The sequence below is a fragment of the Gopherus flavomarginatus genome, chromosome 10 (assembly GCF_025201925.1).
Source record: "Gopherus flavomarginatus isolate rGopFla2 chromosome 10, rGopFla2.mat.asm, whole genome shotgun sequence".
Lineage (NCBI taxonomy): Eukaryota > Metazoa > Chordata > Testudines > Testudinidae > Gopherus > Gopherus flavomarginatus.
Genome location: NC_066626.1, coordinates 59,838,410 through 59,856,798, shown reverse-complemented (window position 1 = coordinate 59,856,798; position 18,389 = coordinate 59,838,410). Strand labels below are relative to the sequence as shown.

The window sequence follows — 18,389 nt, the reverse complement described above, 5'->3', positions numbered from 1 at the left end:
TTCATAATCTATCCGAGCTGCCAGGGAGACATCACCTTTCTTCCCTCTGAGGAAACCATCAAATTTTCCCCTGGATCCAATAGGGGAGGAGGAATACTATGCTCTGGTTCCATCAGAACTGGCCAGACTACCATCACCATCACTGGATGAAGAGGTGACTTTGACATCCCTTTTACCTTCAGATGACTTCAGGCAGCTCCAAGGCCTGCTCTGCAGAGTCAGCAGGGAACTTCAGATTCTACTAGAGAAGATCCAGGACTCCCAACACAGGATCTTGGACATCTTCCATACCTCTGGATCTATGAGAATTGCCCTCCCCATCAATGATGCCATACTGGAGCTGGCTAGTAGAGTGTGGCATACCCCCACCACCTATTCTTCTACCCCCAAAGGGACAGAAAGATGTTATGTTCTGGCTTAAGGTTCAGAATTCTTTTTCTCTCACCCAGCTCCCAACTTGTTGGTGGCTCAGGTCACTTTGGAAAGGTCCAGGCAATAACATCCCAGATCTACTTCCACAAACAAGAAGTGTAAACATTTAGGTCTACTGGAGAGGAAGGTTTTCTCGTCCTCCAGTCTTAAGTTCACAATAGCCAATTATCAAGTGCTATTGGCTAAATATTATTTCCTAAACTATACTTAATTTGAGGAATTCGACAATGGCCTCCCACAGCAGGATCATACTAGTTTCCAAACTCTGATAGAAGAAAGTTAGTTAATAGCCAGAACTGTCCTCCAATCTGTAGACAATGTGGCTGATACTACCTCTATAGCCCATGGCTATTGCCATTGTTATGCAAAGAGAGTCCTGGCTTCATGCCTCAGGGTTCCCCTGGGAGGTCTAGAATACCATCAAGGACCTCCCCTGGATAAAACCGTTCTACCAGAAGAGATGTATATTCTACTTTCTTAGGCCTGGTCTACACTACGCGTTTAAACCGATTTTAGCAGCGTTAAACCTATTTAATACTGTACCCGTCCACACTACGAGGCCCTTTATATCAATATAAAGGGCTCTTTAAATCGGTTTCTGTTTCCTCCCCAACGAGAGGATTAGCGCTAAAATCGGTATTACCATATCGGATTAGGGTTAGTGTGGCGGCAGATCGACGGTATTGGGCTCCAGGCGGTATCCCACAGTGCACCACTGTGACCGCTCTGGACAGCAATCTGAACTCGGATGCAGTGGCCAGGTAAACAGGAAAAGCCCCGCGAATTTTTGGATTTCATTTCCTGTTTGGCCAGCGTGGAGCTCTGATCAGCATGGGTGGCGATGCAGTCCCAAATCCAAAAAGAGCTCCAGCATGGACTGTACGGGAGATACTGGATCTGATCGCTGTATGGGGAGACAAATCTGTTCTATCAGAGCTCCGTTACAGAAGATGAAATGCCAAAGCGTTGGAAAAAAACCTCCAGGCTACAAAGTGCTGCATGACAAGTGTAACGTAAAGCCAAAGAATCAAATGGACAGTCATGGAGGGAGGGAGGGGGTACTGAGGACTCCAGCAGTCTCAGAAAAATATTTACATTCTTGGCTGAGCTCCCAATGCCTGTAGGTTCAAACACATTGTCCGGCGTGGTTCAGGGTATAGCTTGACAATTTACTCCCTTCCCCCCACGTGAAAGAAAATGGAAAGAAATCGTTTCTTGACTTCTTTCAATGTCACTCTATGTCTACTGAATGCTGCTGGTAGACGCGATGCTGCTGCAGTGAAAAGCAGTATCCGCTCCTCTCCCCTCCCCAGTGGCAGATGGTGCAGTAGGACTACTAGCCGTCCTTGTCATCAGCCTGTGAGTGCTCCTGGCTGGCCTCAGGTGAGGCTGGCCAGGGGCGCCTGGGTAAAAATAGGAATGATTCCCGGTCATTCCCAGTAGATGGTACAGAACGGCTGGTAACCGTCCTCATCATAGCAACTGGGGGCTGAGCTCCATCAGCCCCTTTCCTTTCCTGTGTAAAGAAAAGATTCTGTACTGCCTGGACTATCATAGCAGTGGGATGCTGGGCTTCTCTCCCCCGCACCGCTTAATATTCTGCCTGGACTGTCATAGCAGCGGGCCCCCCCTCATCTTATCTCACTAACAAATCACTGTTTCTTATTCCTGCATTCTTTATAACTTCGTGACACAAATGAGGGGGACACTGCCACGGTAGCCCAGGAAGGTTGGGGAGGAGGGAAGCAACGGGTGGAGTTGTTGCAGGGGCAACCCCCATGAATGACATGCAGCTCGTCATTTCTGTGGGATCTGACATGGAGCAGCTGTGCTCTCTGATACACTGGTTCTCTAGTACACTTGCCCCATATTCTAGGCAGGACTCACTCTATTTTTAGATACCATAAAGGAGGGATTGACTTGGGGAGTCATTCTCATTTTTGCGTTTGCGCCCCCAGCCGACCTAAGCCAGGGGCACCCATGATAGCAGCAGACAGTACAGAACGACAGATAACCATCCTCCCATTGCCAATTTACAATGGCAGCAGATGGTACAGAACGACTGATAATCATCTCTGCTATCATGCAAAAGCAAGTGAATGCTGCTGTGTAGCGCTGCAGTATCGCCTCTGTCAGAGGCATCAGGTAGACATATGGTGACAGTAAAAAAAAAGCTGAACGGGCTCCATGGTTGCCATGCTATGGCGTCCACCAGGGCAATCCAGGGAAAAAGGGCGCAAAATGATTGTCTGCCGTTGCTTTCCCAGAGGAAGGAATGACTGACGACATTTACCCAGAAACACCTGCGACAATGATTTTTGCCCCATCAGGCACTGGGATCTCAACCCAGAATTCCAAGGGGCGGGGGAGACTGCGGGAACTATGGGATAGCTACGGAATAGCTACCCACAGCTCCGGATATCGACGCTAGCCTCGGACCATGGACGCACACCACCGAATTAATGTGCTTAGTGTGGTCGCATGCACTCGACTTTATACAATCTGTTTTACAAAACTGGTTTATGTAAAATCAGAGTAATCCCATAGTGTAGACGTACCCTTAGACTATATTCTATCTTTGGAGACACTGAGTCTCTCCCTCAGCTCTTTGCAAATCCACTTAGCGGCAATCAGTGCATTCCATCCACCAACTGAAGCTACACTATTTCCACACACCCACTAACCAATCATTTCTGGAAAGACCTGATAAGAACTTTCCCACTTCCTCAAAAGACTGTGGCCCAATGGAACTTATATCTTGTTCTTTCAGTATTAACAATGCCCGCCTTTTCGAGTGTTTAGCTACTTGCTAAAGGCTCCTCTCCATGAAGGTCACCTTTCTTGTAGCCATCACATTGGTGAGGAGGGTCAGTGAACTTGTAACAATGATGACAGACCCACCATATGCTGTGTTCCACAAAGATAAAGTTTCTTTACACCTACACCCCAAATTTATCCTAAAGTGATTTTGGAATTTTACCTTAACCAATCCATTCACTTACCTGTATTCTTCCTGAAACCGCATGTTTGTGCAATGGTCAACAAGCCCTAGCCTTTTACCCACAGAGAACAAAACCAGTCAGGAAGTCCTTGAGACTGTTGCTATAGTGGGGAGAGTCAGAGGGCATACCATCTCTACCCAGAGAATTTCCAAATGGATATCTGGTTGCATTCTACTCTCTCAGCAATCAAATGTCCCTCCCCCTACAGGGTATGAGCTCACTCCACTAGAGCTCAAGCAATTACCATAGTGTTTCTTCAGGGCTCACCCTCCTAGGATAGTTGTAAAGCAGCCACGTGGAGCTCCAGCCACACATTTGTAAGGATTATGCCCTGGTACAGGACTTAGTTGCTGATGCCACCTGTGGGATGGCTGTTCTCTGATCAATACTACTGTCTTCCTCCATGCACCCTCCCCCTACTTGGGTACTTCTTGTCAATCACCCACAGTTGAATACAATAGGGGCCATCACTCGAAGAAGAAGAGAAGGTTACTTACTGTAACTGGAGGCTCTTCAAACATGTGGTCTCTATCTTTATTCCATTACACACCCTCCCCCCAACTTTGGATCTTAGCTGATTTGTGGTGGAAAAGGAACTGAAGAAGTGATCAGTCCATACCACCATTTATCAATTTTGTTAGAGACACAAGGTGAGCTAGGGCACATTCACCAACCAACGGACACTACTTTCAAATTCTCTGACTCCAGGTGCATGATGTGAATGCATAACCGCTCACAGTGGAATACAGATAGGGACCACGCATCTTGAAGAACCTCCAGTTACAGGTAAGTAACTCTCCTCTTAGCAATTGTTAATCGTGAGAAAATAAGGATTTTTTTCTAATGATGGGAGCATCACAAGAGGTTCAGAGTTCTTGTTTTCTTCAGATAAGAATTTAAAAATTCAGATACATTTCCAAACTGCGCACATCTCTTGGGTCAGCAAAAGTGGGCTGAAAATCTCATGAGAACAATTGAGCTTGTCAAAATTGACAGGAATATTTTTTGTGAAAATTTCATATTTTTTTCATGAGAATTTTGAATTCTGAAATGTCTTGATCAGCTCTATAGACTAGACTTTCTCATGAGATTTCCAGCATTACTGATTGTGTTCCCTTCTGGTTAGTAGAAGACAGTATGTTGAAAGACAGGATCCAATGTTTTCAATTCTTAAAATCTTAAGTTTACTTTTAAGAATGGGCAAAGGTTTGGCAGGGTAGAGGGGGAGGGACAAGCCTTTTGTCTTTTTCTCCTTATTTGGTTTGCCTACCTACTTTTTTTTCATTTTCTTAATCCATTCAGATATTAGGATTAAAAAGCCAAGCATAGATACACTATATAAATCCAATAATATAGTATTTCTATATCGTCTGAGTAAGACATAAGACATTTCTAGGCAAGGATGTGATCTGACTAGTAAAAGAAGACCATTATACTCCATACATAGTGAAGTTTGAGAGTTTAATATTTAGTGTCATAAATTCTACACTGTTATTTTCCTGTTATATCTTTTAGCATACTTTCCCATGGACATTTAAAATGATTTCTCACAAAATATGATGACAGAATGGTTCATAGAAAGCTTTGTCCTGGATTATGAAAGTCAGGCTGTGTTAACAGTGTTTGCTTGTTTTCTGTATCACTGCTCAACAGTTTTGAGAGGGTTCCCCCCCACCCCCAAAAAAAGAAGGCAAATGAACCACATGTTTCTTCAGATTGTAAATTATAAATGAGTTGCATAATCATCTGTTACTTAGAAGCAAAGGTCAAAGGAATTTTTTTTAATTTCTTCTATGTTCTTTAACTGGATCTTCTTTGATGTCTTCACTGCATATACACAGTGATCATTATATCCCACACTCTTGCATCATTAATGCAACTACAAACGAAAAGACTCGAGTTATGAATGCCCAGCGCTTCTGTCTAACACACACAGATGTGAGAAAAAACTGAGCTAAATAAAAATACTTACTGAAGGGATTGTTCCCTGGTGTAAATGTGCTTAAAAGAAATAGGAACAAATGAGAGGCTGATGCGCCTATCTGGCATAATTTTTCCCCTCCATAAATCTGTCTATGCCTCTTGATTTCTAAAATGGAAGAACGTTTTCAGGTAAAACAAGACCAATGAAATATGTTTAATGATCTTTAATTACTTGCCTTATTTGTGTCATGAACTTGGGCAAGTAACAATGTGCATTAACCCAGCGTATTAAACATTTAAGAAGTAGTGATGTGTATATCTCAGAAGATAGTAAAAATACCCCAAAATATTCTTTCTTGTAGGAACATTAGGATTCCTGCTTTATTTTAGAGACAAAATGTGCCAAAGTGCTTTCCCTTTTTAATGGAATTATTTTTACTTAAAAAAAAAAACAAAAAAAAATTTAGCTCTAAGTACGGTTATGTGATTACATGTACTTCTCACAAAAAACACCATTCTAATTAGCACTGATTTTTGACAAGCTCAGCTGTTCGTCTCTATGTCCATTTGATCCATGGGCTGAAATACCTTCTCACCCTGAGAGGTTCTCAGTGCCGAAGCATATTGACAGGGCAATCTTGAGAAGCTGTATGTTCTCTAGCTGTTTGTGGGATGTCAGAAGGCTAATAATCCAACACATATCAGAAACACAAATACACATACAAAGCTGGAACGGCCATTTCAAATTGTGTTATAATAAAATGTGACAAATCTCCGGCCTGGTTGTACCTATATGTGTAAATAACCATATGGGCAAATATCCAGTAAGAGTCAGTTCCCAAATGAAATTATTAAAGCATGTTTCCAGAACAAGTCTCTCCTCTAATGTCAAAAGCTTTTTTTATCACGGTTTGTAAAACAGTCATGCCTGGTTTACAACAGCTAGTTCTCCTGACACAATTTAATTCCCCAACTTGGCTGGGGACAAATTACTTTAAGTACAGGAACATAAAAAACCCAAGTTTTTTGTCATTTCACGCATTTTGATATTAAAAGATTTTGCCAAAATCATGGCTCAGATTTGAAATAGAAAGTTATAAGCTGGTGCCTTGGTATTTTGAAAACAAGAATGTTTGAAATAACTAATGCCTTTCAGAATATCCACTTTGCATGCAGAGTAGCTACTCTTTAGTAAGAAATTTTACTACCTCATCTTACTGTGCAATTTTACTGCCTATTATTTTTACTATGCATTAAAAAACCCTTATATTTAGGATTTAAAACCTCGCTATTTCACATCATAACACGTTGAAATTTGGTATACAAGTGGCAGTCCTGATTTCAATTTTTTTCACAGAAAATTATTAACTGTAAATTACTAATTTTTAAAGATTGTGTGTGTTTATAAATATAAAACCTCTTTGAATCCTGTTGATACAAACGAAACAAATGACATCCATAGGAAAAATTGGATTGATGATGGTATATAACCAGAATTGTATCTAAACACCCATCATGTATGATGCCCATGGAGTTCTAGAACAGCAAAAAGAAATGTAGCTTGTCAGTGTTTTAGTAATGGTAGGGACAGGCAAAACGTTTTTTAAAAAAATTACATCACCTTTAAATTTCATCCATTTCTATCACCAAACTTTAGTCAATTTCTAAAATTTCAGTTTCCAAGTTCTAGACATGGCAAACCACAGGAGAGGTCCTGTTCTAGACCAGTTGCACACAGTCAATAAGTTTAGGTACAACACCAAGCTTTTGGAATCTCACCTGAACTAAAACCTGAAGTCCAGGAATGTAGTCCTTCATCATTCTTTATTTGGACAGTACTCCTGTTGTGTCTATGGTTCTGTTGCCTGAGGAATGAGTGCATGGCATGGCTCAACAAGTAAATTGCTCTTTATTATTTTTTTAACCTTACTATACACTATTATTCTACGTAGTATACTTCATGTTTGTTTTTTTGCTATGTTAAGCCTATTGGAATGAATGGAATACTTGCACCATTAATTTCAATGGGATTTTATTATAATATCATTGTGTAATATTGTGTTTTATGGTAAACTATTATAGAGGAAAGATACTGTAAAATACTATAAAACAGTTGATGCATTTTTTATTATTTAAAGCATCAGCATCTGAGTTTTTTGGGCAATAGCTTTTATTATTTTTATTTGAAATATATTATTTTTGACAAAAAATTATTGAAATGAATGGATGATTTCATTGTTGATTTCCATGTGACTTTGAATAGTAAGACTATTCTTTAGCTATATATTATTTCACGTCTGCTTTATATAATACAATGAGATAATGATGGATCTATTCATAGGGGAGAAATATAAACCCATATTATCCAGAAATAACAAGTAAGCATTTTACTTGGCACTGTACATAGATTGTATAACAATTCTTTACATACAGTGTGACTCACCAATCTAGTCCCATCTGTCTTGGACTTTTACAGTTTGGCCTTTTTAATTGGCAACATGTGGCTAGGCCTTTCCAGGAGTAGTGCAGAGAAGCACAGTTCCTTCCCTCCTTGTTTGCTCCAGGGGAAAGTAATTTGCTACTAGCTCTTGATATCAGCAAATTACACACGCACTCTAGCCTTCAACACAATGATAGCTCAACTGTGCTGGCTGGCATGGTGAAGATGGAGCCACAGAAAACAAAGCCACCTAGTTGCTTAGAGATGTGTACTGGGTAATCAGCACCAGTTTAACCCTTTGTGCTGAGACCCCAGGTCTACAGAGACCACACACGAGGTGAGGTAGGATTGTCTGACTCCCCTCATATCCTTGTATGACCACATGAACTGGGCCATGAACTGGTTCATAGTAAATACTTGGTCAGTGCAAAATATTTGATGAAAAACTTCAAATTTTATGTTTTCATATTTTATTTAAATTTCTGCAATATTTCTATTTTAGAAAAAAAAAACCCACCCTGAAATGTCTTCAGAATATTGTCTCAAAAATATAGTTATCAATTAAATGGGACTAAATTTCATTAAAAAATGGGTCATATTGTTGAGTAATAAACCCAGTTTCTTAATCTAAAATCTTATTGCCAAGTTGGGATTCACATCAGCACAACATGGCAATAGAACGAGAAACAACTGCAACCTTTACTCAGAGGCCTCTTTGTCTATCTTTTGTTTGCTGTTCATATCTTTGCTTTTGTGGATTTACGTCAGATTTATAATGTCCTTTGGTTTTCAGTATTTACCAAAGCAGATTTGTGTTTGTCCTTTTAGCCATTAGGAACATAACACTGGAAATATTTCTGCTTTATTTTTCAGTTTGTAAGATGAATTTAGACAAAATGAACATTAATAGAGTCCCAACAGATTGATTGGTTGAAAACTATAATAAATATCATCTTTCAGTATTAAACAGAAATTGCCAAGTCACATAAATAAGTTGTTAATGTCAGCTAACCCCATAACTTACTGTATTTAGGATAATATTTGATTAGTGTATCAGAAACTATTTAGTAACTCTCATGTCAGATTTCAAATATATCAGTGCATGATTTTGTTGTTTTTTCAGTTTTTTTTTCGTGTTATGTTTTAGGCTAATAGGCTGGTGGGGTCATGAATTCAAAACTAGATTTCTCATGGAAAACAGTATGTATACTTCTTTAAATATGTCACATGATTTAGAACTTGCATGCATTGCTGTTCACTATTATTTTGAATAGAAATGATAAGACTTTATATTTGCTCACTGGTGTTAAATCTATTAAGGCCAAATTCATCCCATATGTTGTGCAGCTTCACTGAAGGCAATGAAGTAACAGATGTAATAAATTTGATCCACTGACATGTCAATCTAGTTGTTTGCTTCAGGATGGTTTGATCAAACAAACACACTAAAAAGGCCTTTCAAAAATTCAAACTTGGACTATGGGTAAAATTTTCAAAAGCACCTGACTTACCTTACTAGATTTCCTTCTTCATATTAAGTAGTACTTTATAGTGGGAGTTGTTCCATTGGAATGAATGGGAAACATGAATAAAAGAGGCAGAATCTGGCCCTAAGTGAAAAGAGCCATCTACTCCAAGCTAGAACTTAATGAGGTATAAAATAAAACATTGATCTATTACAAAAGAAGTGAAATGTCTGTGTTCTAGCCTTGTGTATGGACACACAGGAGTACCTAATATATCTGGAGGTCAGTCTTTCCTCCAACCCCATTTTAGAGGAGACCTCAGCCTGCAGGAGGGTTAAAAACTTGCTTTGTGCTTTTACCATGTGAGTCCTTGCCAGTGTGACTTTGGGTCAACACTGCTGGCCTCAGTCCTCTCTTTGAGATACTGCAAGGATTCTGGCCAAACGTCTAGAGAGGGACTGAGCTAGTCTTGCTGGAGAGCCATTATCAGACATGTCATCTTCTAAAGCATAAAAAATGAAATCTGTCACCTCAGACACTCTCCATTCCCTCTCCTTTGGGTTCCTACTCACAAAAGGCTGGTCTTGAAGTGCTTTTGTAGGGTCAGTTCACGGGAGGAAGATAGGCAAAAATTATATGAGTTTATTAAGTTCTCACAGTGAGTGAGAAGTGTTCCCTTCCATTGAAAGAGCTCTGGTGCTTGCACTGCAAAGATAAGAGAGATCACATGAAATTTTCCTAAAGCAGTGGTAACCGAAATCTGGCCTGGAAGTCAATTGCTCCCCCAAGTTCTGTAGTGGCCTAAAAGGGTTTATGGACACTACATCTCCCTTGTATGTGATATTCCATTTGATCCAAGTGGACTTTGTTTAGCTCAAGATGGGCCACTGCAATCTGCAGTCTCCACAAGCCACTTATTCATATTCAAGCTAAAAAGCTTGAGTCTCCTCTCAATTATTGTGGTTTTGTACTCCTTTTATACTACACTGACTTCAGTTGAGATGCTTGTAGTTTACACCAGTGTGAGAAGGGAATCAGGCCTAAAGGCAATGTTAATATATTCAATTATATGAAAATTAATTGCAGTCCTCTGGCTCCTGGAAAGCTGCTGATGTAACCTACAGTTGATAAAATTTGAGTACCTCCAATGTGAAGAATAGTAGCTTCAAGTGGAGTAAACATATTCCCTGATAATGAACCAAATCCTAAGGTCCCACTGACCTTAATGAAAGTTTCAATTGAATGAAAAGTCAAGGTTTGGCCTAATGAATAAAACAAATAAAAAAATAAAACTAACAGAAGTTATTCATTTTCCAGAATTGCAACTAAGTCCTGGAATCAATGGATTTCGGTTATCAAATCCTCCAATTTTATTGGTCTGTGCACTGCATGCTAGTTTAGAGGTAGGTAGTTATATTCCTATGAATTTTAAGAATCTACAAATTGAAGAATGGAATCTTAGATTTTTCATCAATATTGTCTTTCTTTAAAAATGTAAAATTTAGACCAGCACTACATGTGGTTATGAGAGATATGGTTGACTTTTCACAAACCTTTCTATTGGCAACCCCACACTTGTTTTACATTTTGGGTTGATCTGAATACAAGAACTCAAAATGAAAATAAAACCAGATGGGTACAAAATCATTGTGGCAAAACTGATCTTTTCCAGGTGAGATTTTTAACAGAATCATTTTATCTTCCTTTGCCAAAAGAATAAAATGAATCTTAGGAGTATTTGTTGGTGGGACTTAAAACCCAGAATCATACAAGATTTTATTTGATTTCAGGCTTCATTGGACTTGCCTGGTTTGACATTTTACTTCAAATGTTTCAATGTCCTTAACGTGCAGAGCCAAATTCTGCTCTCAGTTACTCATCCCTAGCTCCAGACTGTCTCCTTCTGACTTCACCTTACTTTGCTGTGTTCAGTGGAGTTCCTCCAGATTCACATTGGTGTAACTGATGGGCAGATTGTGCCTCACTGCAGTTTACCTGTGAAAGCTGCAGGAAACTCTGCACAGAGTTTCTTCTTAATTCGTTTGTCAGGAGGGTGAGATTTGTTCAATATGGAAGAAACAGGACCTGGCCACCCAGTGTCATGAATCTTGGGTGGTTGAACTGGCTCTGGAAATCCACCTCCTTTATTCCCTGGCAGCATCCTCAAAGAGGGATTACCACTACAGGGTTTGCGAGTGGAAAAGAATTACAGCCTGGAGCTGTTAGTTTACTTAGGAAGTACATAAGAGCAGTGGAAGGATGACTTGCGTCTCCGTGGCCCACACACTCCATACTATATCCTCCTGTATTAATTCCTGAACCAGAAGAGTGCCCCCTCTGATGGCCAAGGGAAGGGAATTTTTTTCTGTGATGGTAGAATGGGAGTAATCCATGCACAAAAGGTCCCATGATCAGACACTGAGAACAGAATTCAGCCCATTTAGGAAAACATTCAGAACCTCTTTATATGTCCTGTGTGCAGTCGCATATTGCCACATTTCATCTCCAGACACAGCTGCATTGTCTGATGGGTGAATTTATCCCTGTACAAATGATTCTCAATCATTCAGGGATGATTTGTGGATGAAAGGTGCAATTATGTATAGCTTTCTCTATGCTGCAATACTCTCAAACTTCAGAAACCATTTTTAAAACACGGACTTAAAACAATCTTGGTTAGCAATGTTCTGTGTCCAGTCTGAACGGGGTATAATTTTTGAAAATATTTTCCAAAATCATTTTATTAGCACTAGTTGTACTGGTGAAGCCAATTCTGGAACAAAAAACCAGCCCCCTCACACTATATTTTCATCTGTTTGTTATGAAAAACAAAAGTATCTTAGACATGTACAAAACAAAACATTAAAGTCAGAAAATTGCCAGCTGAGGCTATCTTTTCTCTCCAGCATTACATACTAAACTGAAGGACTGCAAAAGGTCACAGAAATACTTCTTGTTCTGTTTGAGAATTTATTTTGTTAGTCCTTAAACTTTCAATATATTTTTAAACTTTAAGTGACCTTAGAGATAAGCTAAAAGCAGCTCTGCTATGACCCAGATTGTCACTGCTCCAGTTTGTGTGGGTGAATGTAATTTAGCCCACCTCAGGGAGTCTCAAAGGGCGATAGCTGATCGTATTCCACTGACTCCCCTTTTCATGCCTGCATTACCCTTTTGGCACAGACAGGATTTCCCAGTGCTAATTGCTCTAGGACAGTGGGAAACAGAATAGTTTCCATGTCTGGCAAGAGATGGCTTGTGAAATTGTATGCCATCCTGCACTGGGACACATTAAGCAGAAGGCAGTGTTTCCAATGAAAACAATGAAAACTGCAAGTGCTGAAGCCTCAATAATGCTTGAAGTGACTGTTATGGCACTAGTTGTTCCCTTTTGTGGATTAAAGTGCGTGTGGTGGGAAGATCTCCATGGCCACATTTAAAAAAAAAAAGCTTTTTGAAAAAGTCCACTCAGATGGTAAATATTCCTTGAACAAAACCTGAGTAACCAGGCTTTCTACTAGAAACCTAAGAGAGGGATGAAGAATCCTGCTCATCCTGTAAACCCAGTAGCTCCAGCAAAGTCTTTTGTATACCTCCTGCACAGGAGCAGTTCTAGTTACAGGTTTTCCGTCCATAGAGGTGCTGATCCATTCCTTCCCCTTCCACATTCTATATCCACCTCCACTGCAGCAGCATTTCCCTGCAAGGCCTCTGCCTGACCAGCTGCATCTTGCACACCACTGCATACAGGAGATGTGTCATTTCAGCTGTATTTTAGATCAGGTTACTCCACAATAGTATTGGAGTCAATGGCCTGTGGTTATTCAGACTCTCCAGACAGCATGCAGTAAATTAAGTGGGATCTCTCGGCTATCTCTTCCTGTAATCACTTTATTTTCATATTATAATGTAGTATGATTTTAAATACTATTCTGAAATTTCTCCCTCAGGGTTTCATTTTTAAGTCTGAGATCATTAGAGGCCACAATCAGCTGCAATGAAATAAATTAAAATGTAGGGTCTGGAATCTGGCCTTAGATTTAACTATCTGATTTTCAGACAATCAGTACTTGGAAGTTTATTCTGCCATTTGCCCCTGCAACATGCACAAACAAAATATTGTGTTTTGTTTTGTTTTTAAACTTGGTCTTAAGATCATATTTTCAATTGTCCTCCTTAACTGAGCCGTCCCACATGCCCTGCCAGTGGGGAGAGTGAGAGCGATATGTTTCCTTTTTATTCCTCACAGATTTTGGCAATACTGTTTGTCCTCCTCAGTGTGGCAACAGGGTTAAGTAGTGTCACCACCTATTAGAATTATATCATGAGTCTTGTGGAATGTGGAGTTTGTCTTACATGAGTCCAGGAAATGGTGTTTTAAGAGCCTTTTTTTAAAAGATAGAAAAGAAGAAAGAAACAGGTTTTTTTCAAACATCGTGGTTGTGGGGAAAAGCTTAAAAACATGAATCCTAAATGCTCCAAAGACCAGAAGGCAAGTAAAATGGACTCAAAATGTATTATTTAAAAAAAAAAAACCTCATGGTTTTTAAGCCGATATCAAGATGTTCCAGGGCCTGACCCATGATTTTTGAAACTGCTGTTTTCATTCTTAGTCCTGGTCCAGCACCCATATTTTTTATTCTAGTGGCACTACGGAGCCTTTATGGACAATATTTATTCACAAACCAGATACCTGCCCTACTAGCCACTTGATTTTTGTGTTCAGATTCCCATGTGCATAGGTAAATGTGATCAGAACTATTGCAGCAGCAGATAAGGAGACCCTTTACATCTGGCCCTTAAAGTCCATAGTCTTGTATGGCCTTCTAAGGCTCAGTTCTGCTACCCTCATTTACACTGGGTAGCATGTTACTACTTGGTTCTAGTGGCACTACTTACAGAGAAAGCTAATACTTAATTATTAAAGATAGAAGAATCCAGGCCTCAGAATAGTGTGGCTCTTGAAATAATTAAAATTATTGAAAAGGACAAAAATGGCCTCCTCCCTCTTTGGAAGGTTTCTGTTTTATTGTTTCTGTTTCCAACTGCAGCAATGGATTATCTTTCTAATTATTTACTTCCTCTTAGGTCTTTGGTCAAACTACAATGAAAGCACTAAGAAGGAAATCCATTCTGCTAACAGGTTACTTGGAGTATCTGATAAAGCATTACTACAGTGAGGATAAAGCAAATCCAGAGAAACCCTTTGTAAAAATAATCACACCACCTCAGACTGAGGAAAGAGGATGCCAGCTCACACTAGTTTTTTCTGTTCCAATCAAATCTGTATTTAAAGAACTGGAAAAAAGAGGAGTAGCTGTGAGTAAATCAGTCTTCCCTGCTGCTGATTTTCCCATGCGTTGTTTTATGACTCTACTGCACTGAGTTAACCATTTTTGTTATTATTCCTGTATAATTTCGTATAAGACCTGAGAAAGACCCTGGTTAATTTCAATAGGCTTTGGATCAGGCCTACAGAGGATAAATTTCTTATTTATAATAAAAAGGAAGCTTTATCAATATTCAGATTACAACAATATGATTTTTTTCACCCTAAACTTGAACAAACTCTTTTTGCAGGTTTAGAAATGTTTGGATAACTTCCCCCTCACTTCACATTTCCCCTCTTCCTCACCCCCCACAGACACCATAAACAAACAGTCTGTGGTTTTATACACCACTGCTCTGTTTTCTCCCACTCAAGATGAAACGTTCCAGTGTTAATATACTGTAAAGGAAGGCTATTTCCAACCCATCTGGAAAGTGCCAGGAATCTCAACAAGAAGGACATCCTGAGATTTCCAGACTAATTCTGTTGATTGAAGAGGTGTGGCTAATTCAGAAAAGCCTTTGGATTTTTATGTACTGAATAAATGGAATAATAAAATATTTTCATAATTCATCTTTAGCTCTGAAAGAAATGTATATAAGTGGATGTTATTACCCACATTTTATAGCTCATCTGCTAGACTGTAGGCTGTCCAGACCATCATTCTTTTTCTCTATGTTCTATACGACTCTGATTTATTATCATTAACTGAGAATAGCATTAATGTTGGGAGACATTTTGTGGCTGAAATCCTTTTTGGGGGGGTGGGGGTGCTGAAAAATGCAGATTCAGGTCAATTGAAATATTTTATGAATTTGTGCTAATTTTGGCAAATTGTTTCAGCTGAAGAAATAGAAATGTCCAAGTGGTTAATTATGATATTTCCAAAATATTTTGATTTTTTGGGGAGCTAGATTCACAAGGGGTAGTAGGCACCATTCACAAAACTGAAAGAGGAAGAAGAAGTAGTGCCAGTAAGGGAAAATGACACTATAGCTTGGGTGCTCATTGAGTAGAGGGGGACACCTGGGTACTAGTCATGTGCCCATGAACAGCTTTAATTATTTATACAAAATGGAATAGCTTCAGCAGGAAAGACTGAGAGAGACCCTCCCTAAAATAGCCAGTAGCGTGGTAGTTAGGGCCCTCATCTGGTCTATAGGAAGCCTGGCTTCAAGTCCCTGACCTAGAGCTAAGATTTAAACCTGTCTCTCTCTCAGGTTAGTGCCCTAAGTAGTGAGTATAAGGAGACCATCACTACACCTTCTTTGTTTTGTGAATGGCACCTACGTCTCCCTGTGAATCTCGCCCTTCATTTCCTTTGCTTATAAAATCAAACAATTCAAGTTTCCTAAAATGGAAACCATTTTTTTCTAATGTTTCAATTCATTGAAATATTTTTTGAAATGTGTTTGGGTTGACCCTGAAACAGGTTTTTTTTTGGGGGGGTTCTTTTTTTTTCTCTAGAACTGAATCTGAAAAATTAATAATTCACACAGATCTAATCAAGGCTGCACTGTGGAAGGTGCTGCCTATGTACATAGTAGACCATCCCTGCCCCAATGAGCTTGTAATCTAAATAGAAAGAAACAGAAACATTTTACAGATGGGAAGCCTGAGACATTGAGGTGAAGTCACTTCCCAAAGTCACTCAATAAGCCTGTGGCTGAGTCAGAAATTTAAACCCAAACCTGATATCTTAAACCACAAGATCATCTTCCTCTAACTGACACTTATTAGTAACCTAAAAGTTATTTTCTCTAGATCTGAAGAAGCACTCTGTGAAGCTCAAAAGCTTTCCCCTTCTACCAACGGAAGTTGATTCAATAAAAGATATTACTTCATCTACCTTGTCTCTCTCTCCCTGGGACCAACTTGACTACAAAAACACTATAAAATGTATAATACTCAGTAAGGAGCTCTCAGATAAAGCCAGTTCCTTTAACGATTTGCAAAAAGCCAGAACCTTGTTGTTAGCAATTCATACGATAAGAGAGATAAAAAACAGTCATCTCCTTAGAGAAATATTCTAGAGTTCAGATAGCAAGGCAACTGAAAGCCAGTCATGCTGGTAACCAATGAGTACAGGTCAAAAAAAGTGAAGGTATCAGAGCCTGAATGTAAGGTATTATGTGTTGTGTTTGGAGGTTAGAAGTGCTGGCGGGATGATAGTCTAATGCCATACAAATGATATAGTAGATCTATTTCTGCTGGTGACTTGAATTTCCAAAGGGCAATACTTGTAGGCAGAATACACTTATGTGTTCTGGTGCTGCCAAGGAATTCCAGGAATTACTGCTTTTAAGAGGGCATAGGGCATAATGCTGTTGCTTTGTCAATGGGACACAGTAATGTTTCATTTTTAGGAGATTATCCTATTCAGCAAAATATTTAAGGTCAAAATCACAGCAAGTCTTGTGGCATTTTTGTACCTTCATTATAAAATGTACTATTGTACTTTGTGCATACTTTTTATCAAGAATCTGGGCCATATTCAGTGCTGTGCCTCTCAGAATTCACAGCCCAGAAAGTGTAGCCCATGGGTGAGGGGCAAAGATGGCTTTTTGCCAGATGAGTGCTTTCCTAATTCTGGGCTGCTTCAGGGGCCAGTGTAGATCCTGGCATAAATCAGCTCTGCAGCACAAAATAGCCAGAGTTCAGAGCGCTCTGGACACTCCCCATAACACCCCCTATTGCAGGGGCTGCACAGAAGGGAGAGGGTGTGTAGGGATGCCTATGTTGTTTCTGCATTGGGGATGTTCCCTGGAGGCGCTTTACTTCACCAGAGAGGTGTAAAGGAGGTAGCAGCATTGACCAGAATCTTGCTCCCATAGCTAGGTTCTTCTAATATGCCATTATTCATTGTATCTTTATTGTCTCAACCTTAAAGATGTACATAAGAACATAAAAATGGCCCTACTGGGTCAGAGCAAAGGTCCATCTAGCCCAGTATCCTGTCTTCCGACAGTGGCCAGTGCCAGGTGCCTCAGAGGGAATTAACAGAACATGTAATCATCACATGATCCATCCCCTGTCACTCATTCCCAGCTTCTGGCAAACAAAAGGATCTCTCTTCCCCCAACCTGCAGTAGCCAGACTTTAGGGAGAGAGAGTGGGCTGGTTTTCAGTTAGTGTTATTGCATGAAGACAAGGAAGAGGTGAGCTTTTTGTTCAAAATACATTTGAAGTGACATTAATTTATTAAACATTCCTTTTCTGTTTTGCAGTGTGACATGCGAGAACCAAATGCTCTTCGTGTTGCCCCAGTTCCTCTCTACAATTCTTTCCATGATGTACACAGATTTATTGAAATCCTGGGATCTGCAATTACATCTGCAAAACAAGCAGCAAACAATGCTGCAACATCCTGATCTTATTGATGGCTCAGCTGTATCTTTTAATCTATTTCTGACTAAGATGCATTTATTCTTCTGAGCAATTCTGTCCTTCTAGTAGACTAGGCTATATTCACTGCAATTTGCAACAACAACAAAAAAAGGGAGGGGGGGTGATTGAATAGTTATTTATATCAGACTGTACTTTTTATTAAAGCTAATATTTCCTCTTGACTTTGACTCCACAAGTTCTTATGATCCGTACATTTTAATGGGGCTTTTCTAAAACATTTTATAGCTTCATTCCATTAGCTTGAGAAGAGGAACAAGTGAAGACTTCAATAAATAAAAAAAAATAAAATATCATTGTACTATAACAGTAGGATGCATAACAAAGAATGGAAATATTAGGCTTATTACTTCAGTAATGTACCAAAAGTTTGCAACTTATTTTGCAGTTTT

The 18,389-nt window shown here is 39.5% G+C and overlaps 1 protein-coding gene across 13 annotated transcripts in view; it reads left to right on the top strand.

Annotated features, from left to right (window-relative positions):
- Window positions 1-18,161, top strand: part of KYNU (kynureninase) — an 81,522-nt gene extending 63,361 nt beyond the window's left edge. For 3 of the 13 annotated variants that reach the window (XM_050969287.1, XM_050969284.1, XM_050969286.1), the window contains 4 exons: window positions 8,921-8,997; window positions 10,581-10,666; window positions 14,352-14,582; window positions 17,820-18,161. In XM_050969287.1, coding sequence (XP_050825244.1) covers window positions 8,921-8,997; window positions 10,581-10,666; window positions 14,352-14,582; window positions 17,820-17,963 — 538 coding nt within the window. In that variant the 3' untranslated portion in view covers window positions 17,964-18,161. Of the gene's footprint in view, window positions 1-4,142; window positions 4,221-8,920; window positions 8,998-10,580; window positions 10,667-14,351; window positions 14,583-17,819 lie in introns of those variants that run through there. The other 10 variants (XM_050969285.1, XM_050969288.1, XR_007776475.1 and 7 more) reach the window with 10 other exon arrangements.
- Window positions 18,162-18,389: the final 228 nt, after the last annotated feature.